Source organism: Acartia tonsa, chromosome 2 (assembly GCF_053477335.1).
Source record: "Acartia tonsa isolate MP-2025a chromosome 2, ASM5347733v1, whole genome shotgun sequence".
NCBI lineage: Eukaryota > Metazoa > Arthropoda > Copepoda > Calanoida > Acartiidae > Acartia > Acartia tonsa.
Window position 1 is genome coordinate 3812579 of NC_137261.1, and position 20658 is coordinate 3833236.

At 30.5% G+C, this 20658-nt stretch overlaps 1 protein-coding gene across 1 annotated transcript in view; it reads right to left on the reverse strand.

Moving 5' to 3' along the window:
- LOC145334212 (nuclear receptor subfamily 2 group F member 1-B-like) overlaps positions 1-20181 on the reverse strand; it is a 30814-nt gene extending 10633 nt beyond the window's left edge. The window contains exons 1-4 of the mRNA XM_080179591.1: positions 19610-20181; positions 15820-15936; positions 15503-15612; positions 15095-15176 (exon numbers count right to left, since the gene is read on the reverse strand). Of these exons, the coding sequence (XP_080035717.1) occupies positions 15095-15176; positions 15503-15612; positions 15820-15934 (307 nt within the window). The 5' untranslated portion in view covers positions 15935-15936; positions 19610-20181. The remainder of the gene's footprint in view (positions 1-15094; positions 15177-15502; positions 15613-15819; positions 15937-19609) is intronic.
- Positions 20182-20658: the final 477 nt, after the last annotated feature.

A 20658-nucleotide genomic window follows, 5' to 3' on the forward strand; every position in this document is an offset into this window, starting at 1 on the left:
AAGATTAGTTTTCATTAGAAAAATAGCAAAAGAGTAGGTTACTTAACATACTTTAAAAAGTACTAGCGGATACGCCCCTAGAGGCCTATAGTGGCACTTTAAATGTTTTTTTTATATTCAAATATGTCTATATTGCATTTGACGTTTATGTTTCGTTAAATTCTCTTTGTTAAATCGAGAAACGTAAATTTAAAAAAAAAATTGTGATTTCTCTTGGGAGAGTGGTGGTACCCTCCCCCAAATTAGTTATAAACCCTGTTAAGGAGAACCCGATCGGTTCAGCGGTTAGCGAGATCCTTCGGTACAAACATACAAACACACAGACAAACATACAGACAAACACACAAACATCTTGTTACTTTTTTATAAAGATGACACACGGAACACACAGACAGGCACACTTTTAGGAAATCATTGTTTTAAAGGTCCCAATGACGAGAAAGGCCTCAAAACAATTTAAATTGGTTGAAGAAGTATGGCTTTCTTAAGAAAGGCACAATAAAGGATATATAATATATTTACACTAATTCTATTGATAAAAAGACTAGAAATTAAGAAAATGAATGAACTAAAGAGATAACTAATAACCAAAAAACAACTTGACGAGATAGATAGATAGACAGTAAAAAATGATAGCTAGATAGCAAGAATCACTTGTAAAATGAATGTCTAGCCCGGGGAAAGAATATTCAGAGTGTTTTTAATGCCCTAAGCCTACAATGGTATACACAAACTCTTAAAAACACACTTATTTTTTTCAAAATCAAAGCGAAGTTTTGTATCTTCGCAAAAAATAAACTATTTCATAGATTTGGCAATGTTTTTATGTTTTATGTTTGGAGGCTGTCTATGATCTAACGGCTGGTCGCAAAGCCAAAGAACGTATATAAATACAGGAGTCGTCGGTATGCTTTTGAAAATTCCTAAATAGCCCTAACAAGATAAAGTATATTAAACATTTTTTTAAAAAAAAGTGAGAAATTTTTATAGTGTATTATGTACATATACATTTGTAGATGGAAGGCACAGGGTTAAAAACATCTAGTTTGAGAATGTAATTTTTACCCAGGGACATACACATTTATTATTAAAAAAAAGAAAGGGACAAAAAAAGTTGGATGAAATCCTTTTTCAGACCTTAACAATGATGTTAATTCTCAAAATATCCAATCTGAACCCCTACGATTTGCGAATATACTTGTTGTCGGTTAGTTGATAGGAACGCATATCGGATCAAAACGTCATAACTAGTTGTTCCTACACTTTTAAAGAATGGATAATGCCTTAGCCCATAACAAGCTAAACACATTACCAGGCAGAGTTAGGACTTCCAGACAAAGGTCATTTCTTTATTAGCAAAAATTGGTTCAATTATACATATAATATGATATTGCTTTGTTTCCTGAATAGGTTAACTATCCAATCTTACACTCATTTTTTCGTATGAATATATTTCCCTGTTCCTTCCGAGAATACCTTTGGGGTTATTTACTGATTGATTTTTATTTGATTTAGATTTGTTTATTATTGGCATCAGGTCTAAAGTTAGAATTTAACTAGAACAACCAAAATAAGAAATTTCATGCGAAAGCTAAATTTAATCAAAATTAGGTAAATACCATAATAAATCATTTTTCTTTTTCAATATAAAGACTTGTTTAAGGAAGTACATTAGATTTTAGCTAACATAATAGAGACAACTCTTTAATTGTATGTTTTTTTGTATATTTATAAAGTTTATAAAGGATTTATATTACTATTTAGTTAAAAGAAATAATTCTATGTGTACAATTACATTATTAATTTTAAATCTCAATTTGAAATTAAATTTAAATTCTTGCCCATATAAATTTCATGATAAATTGAATATAAAATTGTAAATGTAAAAGTTAAAGTACAATTACACCTAATCTGTAATAGGGGGCCATTAAATTTGTTAATGGATTCAATAATCAAGTAATTAAGCCAAGAGATGATTAACAATAATGAACATTAACCTTCCCCATTATTTCAGAGAGAGCGAGATATTTGTAGATAGATAGAAGGGAGATAAAGATAGAGGGAGAGAGAGTGAGAGATAGATAGAGAGAGGGAGAGAGAGAGAGAGAGAGAGAGAGAGAGAGAGAGAGAGAGAGAGAGAGAGAGAGAGAGAGAGAGAGAGAGAGAGAGAGAGAGAGAGAGAGAGAGAGAGAGGGATAGAGAGAGCGAAAAAGAGAAAATTGATTATATGGATGGATTTAGCAATATTAAAGAGAGTTTGAAAAAAAGAAAATTTTACTAAATATAAAAGAAAATTTTCAGATATGAAAAGACTACAAAAAGTTAAAAAAAATATAAAGAAGAGAAGGTTAAAAAGAGAGAGAGAGAGAAAGGAAAGACGATAAAAGAAAAACAATTACAAATTGAAAAGAAAATGAGAGATATAAAAAAGAGAGAGTTTTAGATAATGAGAGATAGTGAGATAGAGAAAGAATAATGAAAATCTGTTTTTGCCAGTTCACTTATTGCTACAGCCTCACTTCAATTGTAGAAATAGTAAAAAATTATAAAAATCAGTGATAGGGTTGCATTTGCGGAAAATTAATCATGTTCAATTTCTGTTTGCAAGGTTTGAAAATTTCAACTTAAAATCAACTAAAAGCAGGTTGAGTGGAAGTATACTTGATTAATGTCATGCAATAATTATCAAGTCTTACATTTTTATTCCATCTAGAAACAAAATTAATGTTGGCTTAGCTTAGATAAATAAGACAATGGACGGTCAAATAATGTTACCCCAAAACGTATTAATATACAAGGTAATATTATGTCGTTATTGGGTAAATAAAAAGATACAGATTAATTTGCAGTCAATGGTAGTAGGTACATCCCCTATTCAAATCATAAATTTTCTAACCATTATATAAAGCTAGAAAAACTTTTGATTTAGAGTTATCTAGACGCTTTAATTGAAGTTAGGTAAGAATTTTTCGTTTTAATGAATCTTTGTCACTGTTTAGGCACCGGAATGATAATGGATTTAAAATTCATCAGTGTTAATGATGAATTGAGGGGCTAAAGAGTTGCTATAAAAATCACGGCTTCAAAGATATAAATGATTTTGAGTAATTTCAGGATTAAGATGGATTGTAAGTTTGTTGGAAACTTTACAATTACTAACAATATTTGCAATGTTTTTTTGAAATGATAAGTTAAATATAAGGACATAAAGCCATTCAAATATGAATGAGATGAATTAAGAGAGTATGTCTGATGTCTAAGCTTTACTTTATGACATTTTCACACTTACTTTCAATACAATCATTAAATAGATTAACACTATGAATGAAGATTCTTGCAACGATTTGATATTACAATGGTAAACTATTAATATTGCCTCCCTCTATATTTGTTTACATTAAGTGTTTACATTTATATTAAAGTGAAAGATTTAAGATTATAACCAGTTCATAACTTGTAGTAATATTATGATTTTTCTCGTATTCATTCAAATCCGGTGGATAGGAACCGGTTCTCATCCATACGAAAAAACTATGTCTAGCATCGTATTATATCCAGCTTCCTACGAATATAAAAATGTACAATCATAAGATTAAAACCAGTTTTTTAAGCCCGTGCCTTCGGCACCTCGGGGCTAAAAATCTGGTTTTAATCTTATAATTGTACATTCTATATCCGCGGAAAGCCGTTTATAATACGATGAAAGAAATAAATATTATTTTAAGATTCTTTCAAAATTATCTTTATACATGCTATACATAATTTTTCAGTATGGCTAAGAACCAGTTCTAATCTAGCGGTATTAATCGGTTTCGAAGCCATACTAGAAAAATTATTATTTTTTCTCTCTTGTTCCATAAAATTCCTGGCGTTAGCTATAGGTGATGGAATTGAAAAAGAATGATTAAAAATCATCAGTGATGAAAAGGCTTTCTTTGTAATCATGAATTTATCATCTTTTTTATTAATGGCAAGTTCTTATGAGAAAAGATTCTCTATAAATTAATTTGTACGATTGTCTTGTTTTAATAAGTATACAACTAGAAATAACATCTTTAGGTGAAACAATTGTTTTTTTTTGGAGGGGAGGGACTATCAATCTTATGGATCAATTTTTTGTGAGGGCTGAAATCTTCCACCAGGACCTGCATTATAAAGGATTCCTAATAGGAAAACATAATACATCTGCTCTCTTAAATCATGAATATTACTTTTCTATTTACTTAGAACCTATGAACAAATTCATCCTTGTTGAACATTTTATTCTTAAGATAGAACCTAAAGGCATTTAAACTTAATTGCCATTGGCAGCAACTTTAATTTAATATAATTCAACTTTTTATTTCTATGACATATTGAAGCATCCAATTTAATTTTATCATGAAAATATTTTTGATTGCTTTTAGAAACTACCTCTCTAATTTTAACAAAAAAAGCCTAAAAATCGAAAATTGGACGACTTCCTTTACCCCCCCCCCCCCCCCAATCCCTTCTATTTCAAGTGTACCAAAAGGCCTCTAGAACGTAACTGCTAATATGTAATAAAACGAAGTTCTTATCATACCTTCTAAAACATGTATTAAACAGTAAACAAAAGTATGTGAGGGAGTCAAGAGATAAATCAGAAAATGCAAAAGTGAATGATAATCATATAGAGATGCTCGCATCTAAAAATAGAGAAATAGAAAGATCTCAAAAAGGTGTCCTACAAGTTCCGCATAACTCATAATAGCAGAAAGATATAAAAAATTTGCATTTGAATAAGAGCAGTTTGTTGTATTAAAATAATTTGCTGTACTGCTGATTTGAAAAGGTTATACATATGCAGCATTGTATTTACACTGAAATATATATACACATACATACATGTTTGCAAGAAAGGGAGTTACCCTGCAATTTTATAATCTTCGCCCATTCCAGAAAAAAAAAATTGACAATTTTGATCATTGTTAGACAGACTGAAAGGAAAATAGTTGGGATTGAGATATAAACGAAACTCAAAGTCACATCCACAACATTGCACACACACACATACACACACACACACACACATTATTCACGCCCTTTAAAACACACATTTTTATTTTTTTTCCTTTTTAAAAGGAAAAACAGTCAAAAATTTTCTGCACACCAAAAATGAATTGTAGATTCTTTACTTTCAATTGATTTTATGGGGCAATTGTATATATCCGTGTGTCTATGATGGAAATATTATTTCTTGTGTGTTATTAAAGATAGACGGCTATTTTTATTGGAAGATTTGCCTGACTTATTAGTATCTATTCTACAACTTGTTTTGTTCTATGTCTATTCAGATGTTCAAATTTTAATATTTTTAGTTTCTAGAGCTGGCTAACAAATGAATAGTTTTTAAGAAAACCCAACAAAACAATTATTTAATATTACCATATTATCATATAAATACTTCAGGAATAAAAGGCATCTAGAATCTAAAAATATCATTTACAAAAAAAAATAAAAAGAAACAACCACATAATTATTGTGTAGATTATAAGTGTTTTTTTTACATAAGCTATTTTAAAATTTAAATTAATTATCCTCTATAATTATAATTTCATATTTATATACATAAACTCATAAAAGCGCGTCTTTTTTAGATTAACCTACATACATTTTACTTATATGTAAAGTTTGAAAAATATTCTAGCCCATAAAGGTTTATTTTTAATTCTCTGAATTTAAAGCTTGGCATAATTATATTTTCTTAGCCAAATGGCCCGCCATGAACCCATGTCAAGTCCATGAAGATGTTTCTAGACAGAGAGATACATATACACCATGCAACTTTAGCATTTACATGTTAGTAAATTGGGTATATATAAATCCTATTGAGGCATAGAACAAATATGCGAATATGGTTTGTTCGGGCATTATCGTAAATAAATTTTGAAAACGTAGCCAGACATTTTTACGAGCTGACTGCATAAGAAATAGCCCCAAATTATAGCTTAAAGTTTTCCTGGGAATGAATTCAAAGTAAAAATAGGGAGGATGCTCAATATGGATAGGGATTAAAATTATAAAAAATGATCAAGAACTATATTTAAAAATTATCTAACTAGAAAAAAAAAGATTTTTTTAATATCAAGGATTATTACGTTTAAATGTTCAAGCTAAAATAATAACATGTTTTACACTCTTCTAAAATTTAAATTTTTAGTAAAATTATTCCAGTTGTTTCAAAAATGTAAGAAGAGGGTAAGCGTTGTTTGGTGTTGTAGTGTTTTTCTACGATAATATGGGTAAAGGGTTTATTAAAATGAAAATGTATCTAACTGCAGAGAGAGAAAGAGAGAGAGGCAATGGTCTGTTTATTACAGTAGTACCAAAGGTTTTATAATAATGCTTTCTTGCTGATATGATATGATTTATTAGCAGTAAATTACAGATTAATTTAACAAATAATTTAATACATTTTAAATTACATCAATTTTTATAGATATATTTATTTACATTGACATAATTAGGGTAACTGTACTACAGGGCCTTTAAAGTCAATCTTGACTGTCCTTCGGCCCAATTTTCATTTAAGTTTTTTTTTTTTTTTTTTTTTTATATATTTACAAGTTTCACAAATGATATAAAATAATACTAGCTATTTACAGGGTATGGCATTTAAGTAGCTTACTGGTTGCGATATTTAAATTATATTTAGGTTTTTCCACAGGGATAACACTTTCTCTCCCTGCATTGAAATGTTTTGTACTTTGATATACACTTATTTTTTACATATTTTTTAACAGCTTTGGATGAATTTAATGATCTTAGCTCACCTGCCCAACTATTCCAAATTTTCGGGATTTTTACTGAAGGGAAAGTTTCATATATTTTATAATTTGGCTTCTCTACTCTAAGACATTTTGATCTAGTATTTTGCAATGGTGTTAGAAAATTAAGCATACATTGGGGAAGTTTGTTTTCTAAATATTTAGAGACAAATTCAACTACATTTGCATCCCTTAGGTCAAAAATGTTAAGAATATCTAGTTTTCCCATCAGGGGCTCGGCATGCACATTGTACTTAGCATTTAAAACATTCCTTACAGCTTTCTTCTGTAGGTTATGAATTTTTGTGATATGCTCATCCTTTGCCGCACCCCAAACAATTAAGCCATACTCTATGTGGGGCTTAGCAAGGCTGTTGTAAATTGTTTTTAAAGTAGTGGTTGGAAAGAGCTTTTTTGTTTGGGATAGGGCATAGACTGAGCTTGCTATTTTATTTTCTACATAGTTTATATGTTTGTCCCACTTTAGTTCATCATCTATAAGAACACCAACAAACTTGAAAAATTTAGTATTACAATCTCTGCCAATTCTTTCAATTTTTTCCCCTCCTATTTTCAATGTGCATAACTCTGGATCAAATAGCTTTTTATGTGGGCGAAAAATCATATATTTAGTTTTTGATACATTCAAGGCTAGTTTATTTGCTCTAAACCAATTTTTTGCTTTATCGAGTTCTAAATTAGAATCTGCAATTAAATCATTTAAGTTGTTGTTTGATTTGCTAAATGTAGTATCATCAGCAAATAAATTTGTTAAAAAAGATGTTGCATTTGGTAAATCATTTATGTATAGAATGAATAAGAGGGGGCCTAAAATACTTCCCTGTGGAACCCCCGTTTGAATGATTTTTTTAGCTGAATTTACACCATTGATTGTAACAAACTGTTGTCGTCCTATTAAATAGTTTTCAAACCATTTCAAGGTATTTTTAAAACCATAGTGTTCAAGTTTGTTTAAAAGAATTTTTATATTTAGGACATCAAAGGCTTTTGAAAGATCTAGGAAAATGTTTATTGTGTATTCAGGGTTCTTTTTATTTAGATTTTCATAGATATGCTTAAGTAAATTTAATAAAGGCTGTGTTGTGTTATGATTAGGACGAAACCCATATTGATATTTATACAGGATATTACAATCTGATAAAAATTTGATCATTTGTAATGCAACAACTTTTTCTAAAATTTTGCTAAATGCTGAAAGAATAGAAATTGGACGATAATTAGTAAACTTATTTTTTTCCCCTGCTTTAAAAATAGGTACTACACGAGCAATTTTGTAATTTTGTGGTATGAATCCTGTTTTTAATGATAAATTAAATAGGTATACTAACGGATCAATAATTTCATTTATAACTTCTTTGATAAGAAAGATTGAGATGTTATCCTCCCCACAACTCTTTTTGCTTTTAAGTTTATTTAGAGCATACAACAAGTTCTTTTTAGTTACAATACCAAAATTGAAATTAGTATCATTTTTCTCCCCAAGAAAACTGTGAAAATTGGATTGAGAATTTGGTATATTTTCTGCAATTTTAGACCCAATACTTGAAAAAAAGTCGTTGAAACCATCAGCTATTGACTTTGCCCCTGAATATGATTTTATGTCATCATAAAAAATGTTAGGTAAACTTTCCTTATGCTTTCTTCCATTTATAACTGAGTTTATAAGAGTCCAAGTTTTCTTAATATCATTTGATAATTCTAGAAATTTATTGTGATAATAATCTTTTTTTATTCTTATTCGTTGGCTTACCAACTTTGGAGATTTTTTGATTGGTTGGTTTTTTAAGTTAAGTGTTTAAACGTTTCAACCACTAATTGTTATCTACAGAGAGGGTAATTTTGCATATTAACAATGGGGATGTACATCATTTTTTTGGCCATTGGCTTATCCCTTTTTTGTGGTTTATAGTTTTACTTCTTGCTATCTTCTAAAGTATTAGGTACTAATAAAATTAAGATTTAACATTATAACCTAGCGAAATCAAAGAGATATTTTACTTTAATCAAAGACAAATAGATTCTATTTTATTTTTTGCTGTTCTCCATTTCAATAGAATGTGAGGAAATGTGTACCATTGTTTTTTATGTTACATTTTGGTAAAGATTATAGAGTTGCTGCGCTTTCTTAAATGTACCTAACTATTTCTAGAATCATCATTAAAAGTTTCAATTATGACTAAATAACGATCAGAGCGCTTTGTTACGGACAGACTTTCTCAAATGAAGAAGAGCTTTGCTTCTTAAAATTATATAAAAAAGGGGGTGAACAACCCTTCACCTACCCTAAAATAAATGCTTAAAATAGATCTGAACTTATGATAAGAATTAGATTTGAGAATTATTGAAAATTTTAGAGAAATATTTTATATTTTCAAGTGCATTTGGCACAAGGGATAAGACAATGGATAATAAATTAATATTTTCCTTATTTAGATTGTGTGTATTTAGGTATAATTCATTTTGTAGTATTGCTTCGAAACCGATTAATATCCGTTGGTTTAGAACCGGTTCTTAAAATAAAAATCATAAAATTTGTACCAGAAGCCTTTGTAAAACTTACAAATTTCCTAAATGACAGAATACTGTACTTATTTCTAAGCATGATGTAAAGATTAGGGTTATCCGGCCATTTTCGATATCCGGCCGGTTACCGGATATTAAAGCTATCCGAATAACGGATATCCGGCTAATTTATACTGTCGGATATCCGGTCGGCTATCCGGTAATTAGCCGGATATCAAGCAATGGCCAGATATCCGGCTGGATACCGGATATTGAAACTATCCGGATACCGGTTTTCCGTTATCCGGTATCCGGTCAAAAAAGTATCCGACCCAACCCTAGTAAAGATAATCCCCGATTGACCTATCCTTGTTTCTCTGGTGACTGCCTGACTTCTGCAAAGTGAGCTAAATTGCAGCAGGGAAAAAATGCTACAATGGTCTATTTTAGCAAAAAGGCCGTTTGGAAACAAAATCTTTTAACTTTTATTTTTCAAGGCAAGATAAAATACAATCAGAATTTAGTTCGATATGAAGATTACTGTAATAATAAGATATTGGAAGCGCAACAACTTTATATTTAGTATAATATGCAAGATGTGTTGAAACAATGTAATTGTGATTTGTTTTTAAAATGTTGATTCCTAGGACAATAAGGCACATAGTTAAAATAATAACATTATGCAAATGGGACAAAATTTGGCTCAGAAAGCAGTGATTTATTAACTGAGGAAATATATTCTTTCTTCAAATTAATGAAACCTTTGTCTATAGCTATACATTTTTATAAAACAATAAATCGCCAATCTATTATTATTGATTTATAATTTATGTATCTAAAATGAGCATTTGGTTTACTGTAATGAAAATTCCTTTGATATTTTATCAGTTTTTGTTTCGCATTCTATACTTTCTTTTTAAGGCTATTGTGCATAGTATAATATACACATATACATATGCTAGCAAAAGGAATTAAAGTTTCTGTTCAATACAGCAAAAAATTAAGCTATAAACAGGGGATTATTAGTGAAGCTTCTTCACACTTCTGAAGTGTTTTGGTTTGAGGTTTGTAAAAAAAAATCCATTTCACACGCATGTTAATAAGAAATAAAGAGTTTATTATATAAAGAGCGAAATGAACTTTAAATAGTTTAATTTTCTTATAGAAACAACGAAAATATGCTATTTGTATCATATCTATTAAAATTAGAAATTTGTGTTTTTTCGTCATTTTTCATGAACACCACGAAAAAATGAGTAAAATAGGCATGGTCAGAAAATGGAGAGGGTTGGGAGTAAATGGAGAAACCATCAAAAATGTTCCAACAATGTTCCTATAAAAAAATTACAGGATTTTTCTAAAAATTAATCTTTTGAAATAATGCCTTAATGTATATGTAATTTATGATTCCTTATCTAAAGATCCCTTTTAATTAACAGCTTATTTTTGCTAATTTTAATTTTGTCGTTATTGTGGGAGCATAGTAACCCATCATAATTCAAAGCATCCCTAGTTTTATATTTTTGCCCAGGGCAGGCAAACTTAAATCTGCGGCATGCAACACACGTTTCACCAGGCAAATACAGGATGTAAACATTTTTAAAACCTTTTTTAAACACATGGACTATTATGATTTTTAAAGTATAAAAGTATTTTTTTTGGAAAATTAACAATTTACAATGATTTTGTTTTGACGAAATTAAAATAAAAAAGATGATTAAAGCAAAAAAGGATATATTTGAAAGAAAATAAAGAGGAGAAGAAAAAAAAGTTAAATTTTCAGTTTACTAATAAAATTTATTATTAGCAGATAAAATTTTCTTTAATAAAAACTTATGTTAAATCTAGAACCTTAAACGTGTTGTATTATCCAAGCAAAGGTGAATACAACAACTTCAGCTTGGAAATGGAAAATTTTAAATATTTTTTGGACACCCTGTGATGACTACTAGGTGAACCTTCCTTAACCTTTTGGTCAGCCACACAGATATTTAGAGTTAAAGTGGTTTCTGCCGTAATATGACACTGTAATGTAACAGTAGGTTTATTGGCTACAAGTTTGCTGTGGTTATTTAAATACAAAAGGACTACAGAAACTAGCCTATAGACGCACCAATTTGAGAAGGTTCTTTAGCCAAGCATCTTTTTTTGCTGGGGTTCTTTTATATCCAGTTCTGGATAATAATTCAATTTTAAACTATGGGCATATATGGAACTTGGTCAAAGATTACTAGAGGTTAATAAAAAGGTAGCTAAAATAACAAACTCCAATACTAAATCTTAAGCAATGTTAGGATTTGCTGATTTTATGCATATGCTACATACAATAGACAATTCATTTTGAATTCCTCAAAATTTAGCTTATGGTGGTCCTCATATAAACTAAACTTGTTGCATTATCAATAGAACTTTTGTAATATTAAAAATAAAATACCTTTAGATAGTATTCTATGTTTTAGGTACCGAAATCTGAGAAGTAAAGGGGTATTTCATATTTGTTTAAAGGCGTCCAACAATGAAGTAAATAAAAAATTCTTGAAAAATCTAATTTAATATTGTTACCCGTATTTTAAGGTATTTTAAGTAGAAAATAATTTTTACATTATCGTGGTTACTCTATCAAGTATTTACTTATTTGTGGGCCAACCTTTACCAAATATACATAATGTGCTGGGCAAAGCATTATGGCCCAGATTTCCAGGCAAAATTTTACTTTACATGACATACATTTTACATATTATACGCTAAACATTCAAGCCTTTTTTTTGAGGGGGGGGGGGGGTATGGTAGTAATTTTTAGAATACATTAAATTCAGGGTACAAGTAAACAAAGCTATAACCAGAGCAAAATTATAAAATGTAGGTAAACTTAAAGAGCTTTGAAATATGTTTTTTTTCATTGACCTATACCTTGTTTAATTTAAAAAGCTCTGTTACATTTAGCATGAGTAATTCTGAGCCGAAAATAATACCTTAATTTCTGACCTTTTAGTATGTAAATAAAAGACCAAAGTTATTTTTTTCTTTTACTTCATAATGTTTTTACTTCATAATGTTTTGATTTACTACTACAAGTAAAGAATGAAAAAATGTAAATTACGGCTTAAAAAGCAAACAAATTGCTCCAATTATGAAGAAAAGGTTTTAAAACCTAATTTTTACTATTATCTTTTTGTCAAATAAAAAAGCCTTTTTACGTTTTTTATGTTTAAAAGTGTTATTTCATAGCATAAATTATAATCTAAGGCTAAGCTAAATAATTAAGAACATTTATTGGACTTTTAAAAGATTCTTTCTAAAAGCAAAGATTATTATCTAGACCCTAAAAACACATCATTAAAAATTGGTTAAAGGTAAATTTTTGCATATTATTTGCTTAGTATCCATACCTTGTGGGGGTTTCCACAGAATAGAAAAATATTTCTAAAAAGCATTTTAAAATTCTTATATTTATAAGTATTAAGTCGTGTAAGTAAGAGTTTAGGCAATTTTTAAAAGCTGAAATGTTTATGATTTAAGGCAACCATGGTATGAAAACTTAAACATGGCATTTTAAACACTAAATGATAAATTTTGGGTTTAACATCATTGCATGAAGACCAAAACCTTGCCTAATTTCCAGGCCATTTTGTTGACGAGGGTCGTGGTCATCAAAAAATCATCTAGAAAATGGTGAACTCAACTATGCAAACTATTTATCACATACAAAATATGCAAATTAATGTTAGCAAACTTTTTGTTTCTAAAACATTGTATTTAAACACAAAAAGAGAAAGTATGTATATTATAGTATTTTTAAAGTAAATCTATTATCAAGAAATCCTTAAAAATTAGTATTCTTCATAATTCTAAAAGTTATCCATCTAATTTAATTTCATTGTTTATCTTCTGGTTTTCTATTATCTATCTATTAACTGTTTTTTATTGTCCAAATATGTATCTATTGTTTTTTTTATTATCTATCTATCTACTGCGTGGGATTTTATTTGCATTGTTGCAATTTGGTCCAAAATGTTTATAAATGTGTGTAAAAAAGCCTTTAATTCAAAGAAAAGAAGAAAGGCTGTGCTTTTCAGATCTTTAATTTCCTACACTTTAAATTGATGTTAATAGCTCAGTAAAGAATAGGTTTTGCTTTCTCATTTCTGTACTTTATATTGCATAAAACATTAAAATATCCAAAAGGTAAAGATTATATTCCATAGTGTAGGTCTTAGGTTGGTGGCTTATGAATGTAACAAAGCCTCCCATTACATTATTTAAATTCGTAACCAACGTTTTATTTAAACTGCATAAAAATGTCTCAATATTTTTTTCCGTTAAACCATTAATATTTTTAATCGTCTGTTGTTTGTTCATAAAGATATATAGAACGGCTGGAGAAATACAAACAATGTTTAGGATAGCTTTTCTTATAAATGGCAAGACTTTGATAACTGTTTTAGTCGCATTATAAGTGATACAGACCCAGGCTTAAATCCAAATGGCAACAAACCCAAGGAGAAAGGAATGGTCAAGTAATTTTTAAAATTTTATTTTATAAGCTGTCAATTTAAAGCTGTCCGTGAAATGTTACTAAACGTTGGTTTCTCTGCGACTTATAGGTGTCTGACGAGCCCTATTTTTAAATCTTTATTCTATATACTTATATTTTGTGTCAAAACTTTCCAAACTGCCTGTCCGTATGTCCGATAACCACACCACAATGGTTGTCAGATATCAAGGCAATTAAAGAATTAAAGAGTTTGATACACTTTTTATTCTTATAGTGCGCCGCAACAGACTTCATAGAATAGATAAATAGTCATATTTCTATAGTTTGGACATTGACAAAACATCCCATAGGAACTTATTCAAATGCGTCAGATTAACACAAAGTGTAAGAGCTATTTAAAAGTTTATTACAAGAGGTTAACTTACAATTTAAACTATGAATTTTACATATGTATTCAAACAATACATTTGAAGAGAGCAAATATGTTTGAAACAATATCTGAATAAATATGTGAAATTAATATTTTTGTTTGTGAATTAATCTCGTACATTATGTACATTAGTAACAATTAGTACTATCACCTGCAAGCGAAAGTTTAGTACATTTAAAGGATTATCATATATAAATACTCTAATGGTCAAAATTCTATTGGAGTTATAAAGAAAAGTCTGTGCTCAATAATAAAAAAGAGTTAAAGACTCTTTTTAAACATCTTTAAGATGCCGGCAGCCGAAATATTTCATAAATAGACTTGACAAAACTAATAATAGGTTTTTTTTTAAGGTTTTTAATACAAAATACTCGAAAATTAGTTAAAACTGCATTTTGGGTAAAAGGTAAGAACAGCATTTTCCAAGATTTCATTCATCAGACAGATGCTTACATATAGCTTTTTTAGTTTTAAGAGTTTATTTTCTAACAAGCCTTTTAAAATTAGGCTTATTTGATTACATAATGTGCATAGCTAGATATATAGAGAGATACATCTAGATTAGAATTTGAATAAATGTTAAAATGATGCAACAGTGAACTTCATCTTAATTAAGATTAGGATAAGTTCTTTAGAGTCTACTGTTACATTTCGATTCAGTTGTTGTTACAGTCTTTCTTAGGTAGATAATATATTGTAACTAAATTGACAAATTGACTTTAGATCCAGACCAGGATTTTAATATCAAAGTACTCTTCATAAATAACAATTTAGAAAAAATATAAAAACAGGACAAACAAAAAGGCTGAGGCAGAATAAAAATATAAATATTTAGATTGAACAAAATACTATCATTACCTTCACAAGTATATTGGCCGTAGTGTTTTCCGCTACTTTTATCATTGCACACAACGCACACTATGTCTTGTCCGTTTTCATCCTAAAAACAGATTCCATTAAAAATACTTATTTTACTAGACCAACTTTTTTTCAATTTAAGGATAATTACTGCTCCCGTTTACTTGCAGAAACTTTGTTTTAAAGTCCTTACTTTTTATGGTTCATAATATGCCTTTCAATTCTTCTTATAATGTCACGCGGTTACTATAGCGGGGGGCTGGGTGAGGTAATCCATATATGGATCTTCTTAAATGTGTTCTAAACCAACACTAATGATAGATAGACAGACATCCTATTAAGTTATCATGTTTTAAGATGCATGTAATTTAATGCACACCTTCTCTGGGTGCTGGATGCTTAATTTACCTTAACAATTGTTTCAGCAGGAGGAGTGGGTGTGGAGCTAGGTCCTGGTGAGGTTGAACTACTACTAGGTGACATCAGCCTAGCTGTATGATGAGGTACTATACCAGGTACTAAAATAATATTTATTAGAGAGGAGCGGGTGTGGAGGTTGAATAACATTTTAGTCGGAAAAAAAGAACAACGAAATGTTATACAGTAAGAATTAAAAATATCAGTGAAATCTAACACTTTAAGTTAGTCTTCCTCAAATAAAAAAATATTTTCAAAGAACAGCAATGAAATTGCCTAACAGGTAAGATAGCAAATGAAATGACTACCTGGGCTGGGCTGCATACCAACAGCTGTTGATGAGGTCACGTGACTCTGTGTAGGTTCTCTCCATGCAGGTGAGGGAAGGGAAGCTGCCGGGGGACCAGCTGTTACTAAGGTCATCGCTGAAATCAATCAATTAATCAATAAACATGAACAATTACTGCAGTAAGTAGCGTTAAAATTACATCATAACACAATTTTGATGAAAACTATAAGAAAGATTTATTGAATTTTCTATTCTTTGTAGGTTTGGCATATCAATTAGATAGCACATTTGATTTTAAAGAAGAAAAAAAACAATCCACCAATAAACTGGGAAAGTTTAGTCACTTTCAGCAACTTTAAGTCAAACTTTATTACAGCTACCATTATAAAAATTCATTTTAATTGCATGTCACATGTGCATTATGTTTTTAATGAATGTAAGTTTTGAAAACCAAAGCTTCTAAGGAAATGCTTTGGAAGAAACTGTAACTGTATAGGTTTAACCATACAGCTATTAGTAGAATAATAATATCCAGGCATAAAGGATTGGTAAAGGTAGAAATGTGTTTATATATATTTATCTTTTTAATGTAAAAAGAGAAAGGCTAATCATAAGTTGATAAAGTTTAGGGGCTTTAAAATGATCAAAATTGACCGGTGTACTAGGACTTCCAAGCTTTTTAGTGTATGGGATGTGTGGTAAAATTGACTTGGGGGAAGAGATTTTTTGGTGGTTTCTTTTGGTTTATCAGTTTTGGATTTGCTTATAACATATTCTCTTCAACTTACACACCCAATCCATATATCTCTGATAGTAACCTATGCAATTTTATTAAGAACACAACATGTTGTCTTAAACTCTCCCACACTTACTCATATAATTCAGGGAAGAAAAGATAAATAAGTTACCTATAAAATAATAAACAAAACTACGGATGGATTAGCGACCTTCCCCAGGTATATAACTAATACTTAAATTAAACTTCCCTGAAAATAACAAAAAAATTTGGGCAGTTTTTACCAAAATTGTTTGGAAAAATCAGAGAGACATATTTTTCATAAAAGGAAAAACATTACCATTAATACCTATATCTTTACCCTTGCGAGCACACATATACACACACACACACACACAATACACAGCCTCTTCCTTGGTTTAATTTCAAGTGCGGAAATGGTTTAGGTGGGGAAATAAATTACTTCAACATACCATACCTACCATTTTCTTTAGAAAGGTTGATAAGCTTTTGTTTCTAAGTGCGAGTCTACTCTGCTAAGCTTGATGTATATACGTATGTTTATAATTTACTATCGATTTATTATTACTTGGAAGTTGCAACAGATTTTCATGTATTTTAATAAAGCGATACTGCAGCTGGTTGATATTACGCCTGCAGTGAACCTCCTTTATGAAATAACTCGCAGATAGGACCCTAGAGGCCACTAGGTGCATTTAAGTGCGTTGGTAGGAATAATTTTTTTTTTTTTTTGGGGGGGGGAGGGTGGGTCAGGCTTGATATCTCATTTTACCCTCTCCCAAAATTGTTAAAAGCTACTCATAATACACTGTGGGCTAGAATTGAATCAAGACAAAAGTACGTGCCGAGCCCTGGGACCTATGTATGGTGAAAATAGACATAAAACCATGATGATTCAAGGTAAAACCAAAATATTTTAGCGGGGGCTTTTTGAGAAAATTAGATTTGAAAATTTCAAATTCAATTTTCACCCCCTAGGAGTTGCCGCATAATCATGACAAGAAAAGCAAATACTATTTATTTTAAATTTTGAACAACTTTGCTTTTATAAAGTTCTTCATAAAACCACTCCTGGAGGGAGTTAATTAATGGCCATTTTATCACTTGCTTTGCAAAGGTCACGAAAATTCAGCCCAAAATAAAACATATATAAGGAGGTTTTATGAAAGATTTTATAAAAGCAAAGTTGTTCAAAATGTAAAATAATTAATATTTGCTTTTCTTGTCATGATTATGCGGCAACTCCTACGGGGTGAAAATTGAATTTGAAATTTTCAAATCTAATTTTCTCAAAAAGCACACGCTGAAATATTTTTATTTTACCTGGAATCATCATGGTTTTATGTCTATTTTCACCATACATAGGTCCCAGGGCTCGGCACTTACTTTTGTCTTGATACAATTCTAGACCACAGTGAATAAGCTTCCTTTCAAAGGAGAGATCTATCAGTTTAGCAGTTAGCATGATTAGTCGGTTCAGCCAATCAGACACACAGATCCAGATACTTGCTTGAAGAGATGAGAGCAGAAATAAGGTAGGGGAGGGGGGTTGGAGTGGGTATCCACAAATTCTATTCATAGGGGTACCCCTATGAATAAAATACCCGGTATAAATCAAGTATGTGTCAGGCATTTTATACTCAAACTTAAAAATAAAACTTAAAATTTAAAGTGGGGGAGGGAGTGATTTTTCACCCCATTTGAACTGTTTTCTAATGATACAAATTAAATTAGTTAAATATGTTATTTTTTATCTCAAAGCAGATAAACATATAAACATACATTTCATGTATATGAGTAAAAGTGTGTGTGTGTGTGTGTGTCTGTGTGCTCACACCAAAAAGTAAAGCGAGCCAAATCGTGAAACATTTAGATGTAGAAAACCATTTCATTTTACTGCTGGGCAAAAGGGGTAAATTCACAAAAGATGTTATCTATTCATCAATTGAGGTGTATTTTACTTTTAGGGTACTATTCACAACTGGAGAAGGATTCACAAATTCATGGGGTATATTCACAAAAATAGGAAAGCTTCAGTTTGGTTTATGCTAGAAAAGTATTTTGACCCCAAAGAAATTTTTAATTTATTTTCTTTTTTTTGGGGGGGGGGGGGGGCACTAAAACCCAACTCCCACAACTCGGCAGGGGCGTCCAAGCTTTTTTATTGGGGGGGGGAGGTAAAAATTTAGAAGAGGGGGGTAATTTGTTTTTTTTTTGGGGGGGGGGTAAAATTGTGCGCGAAGCGCGTCGCAATTTTTTTACCCCCCCCCCCCTAAAATTTTTAACTCGGGGGTAAAATTTGCTTGTGGGGGGGGGGGTAATTACCCCCCTGAAATCTGTTGGCAGGGGTAAATTTTTTACCCCCTCCAAAATTTACCCCCGGGGTTAAATTTTTTGGGGGGGTAATTAAATAATGTAAAAAGGTACCTACCTAATTATGAAATATTTAGTAGTAAAAATGCGCGCGAAGCGCGCCTAAATTTTGTTGTTGTTAGGGATTATTTATTTTGGGAGGTTATTTCAAAGGTTGCAGGGTAGGGGTAAATTTTAAATGGGGGGGGGGGGGGTAAAATGGAAAAAATTTTAGGGGTGCAAACCCCCAAATTCGTTTTGGGGGGGGGGGGGGGTAATCACCACTATATCCCCCCCCTTGGACGTCCTTGCAACTCGGGGTTAATTTTTTTTTACCCCCCCTCACCTCTTCAAAAGCGTTTCCAATTTTATATCTAAATATATATTTAAGAAGTATGATCTTAATTCTATCATTTAAACCATTTAAGATAAAGATTCAAACTACTCATTATTATAAACATATAGTAATTTTAAAATAAATTTTAAACTATTAAACAATTAAAAGCCATAATAAATAAAGCAAATAAAGCATATAAATGTATGTAATTTATGCATAACATAATGTAAAAAATAAACCATCTTTTATCTTTGCAAAATCTAAAATTTTTACTGCCTGAGTCAAATCTAACCTTTAGTGACCTTTAAGGTAGAAATCATACATAAAAATCATATACATATATACATACTAGGATATACATACCTCATGAATGATAATAAAATGCCTATAAAAGGACTTTTCTTGTTTCTTGATACAGTAATAATTTGTAATATTAAATTTCTATAGGATTTGTTTGAAGTTCCCCTACAAAATTCACTCCAACTAAAGAACTCTTCACGTCTTATTATTCAAATTTTAAGTGTTTATTTTTGCAGATTAGTTTGAACTATTTTAATCTTTGTTTGTATAAGTAGATTAAAGGGTTTATTCTTTAAATATTTTTTGCACACAAATATTAAAGATTTAAATCACTGTGTAAATTGTAAAGTTTAACCAAAAAGTGCCCACTAAGATTTTGAGTGTATGTTTTACATGTCTAGATCTACCTCAAAACATACAAGCTACATGGGCACTATTTAGGAGGTTGTTTACACCTTTTTATCACTAAAGTTAATGATCAATAGCTTTACATATTGATTTCTACTGTTGTTAACATCCTTTTCTGCTGTTGAATGTTGTTGTTTACCAACAGGCCGAGGGCTGTGGGGGAAGATGTTTGTGGGAACCGGTTTAAATTTCTTCACTGTGCAATGTATGAGTATTTGGCCTGAACTGCCTGATTGTCTGTTTATCTCTCTCTCTCTCTTCTTTCTCATATTCTCTATCTTTCTCTCCTTCTCTCTCTCTCTCCTATAAAGATCTGGTCATGTTTAGTGAGGCACGGAATGGTTGGGCCGTTTCGGTAAACCAGTACTCGGCGTATTGAGGGAAAAGGGAGAGAGAGAGAGATAACCAAACGCTGCGCGATATGACCCAACCCGGTGAGAAAGACAAGGGGAAAGGAGGAAGGGTAAGCCATTTAAGCACTTTAGAGAGAGAGAAAAGCTCTCTTTTTCTCTCTACTCGTAACTCGCGATATATATGAGAATATTATTTTATATATATATAATGTATATAAATTTACTATACAGCTTCATACATACCTTTATCTCGTCTAACTAGTTCATCTTTCATTTTTACCCACGACCATGTAAATGTATATTGTGTCTATGTATATGAAAAGATGACCAGTAATGACCACTAACAATATA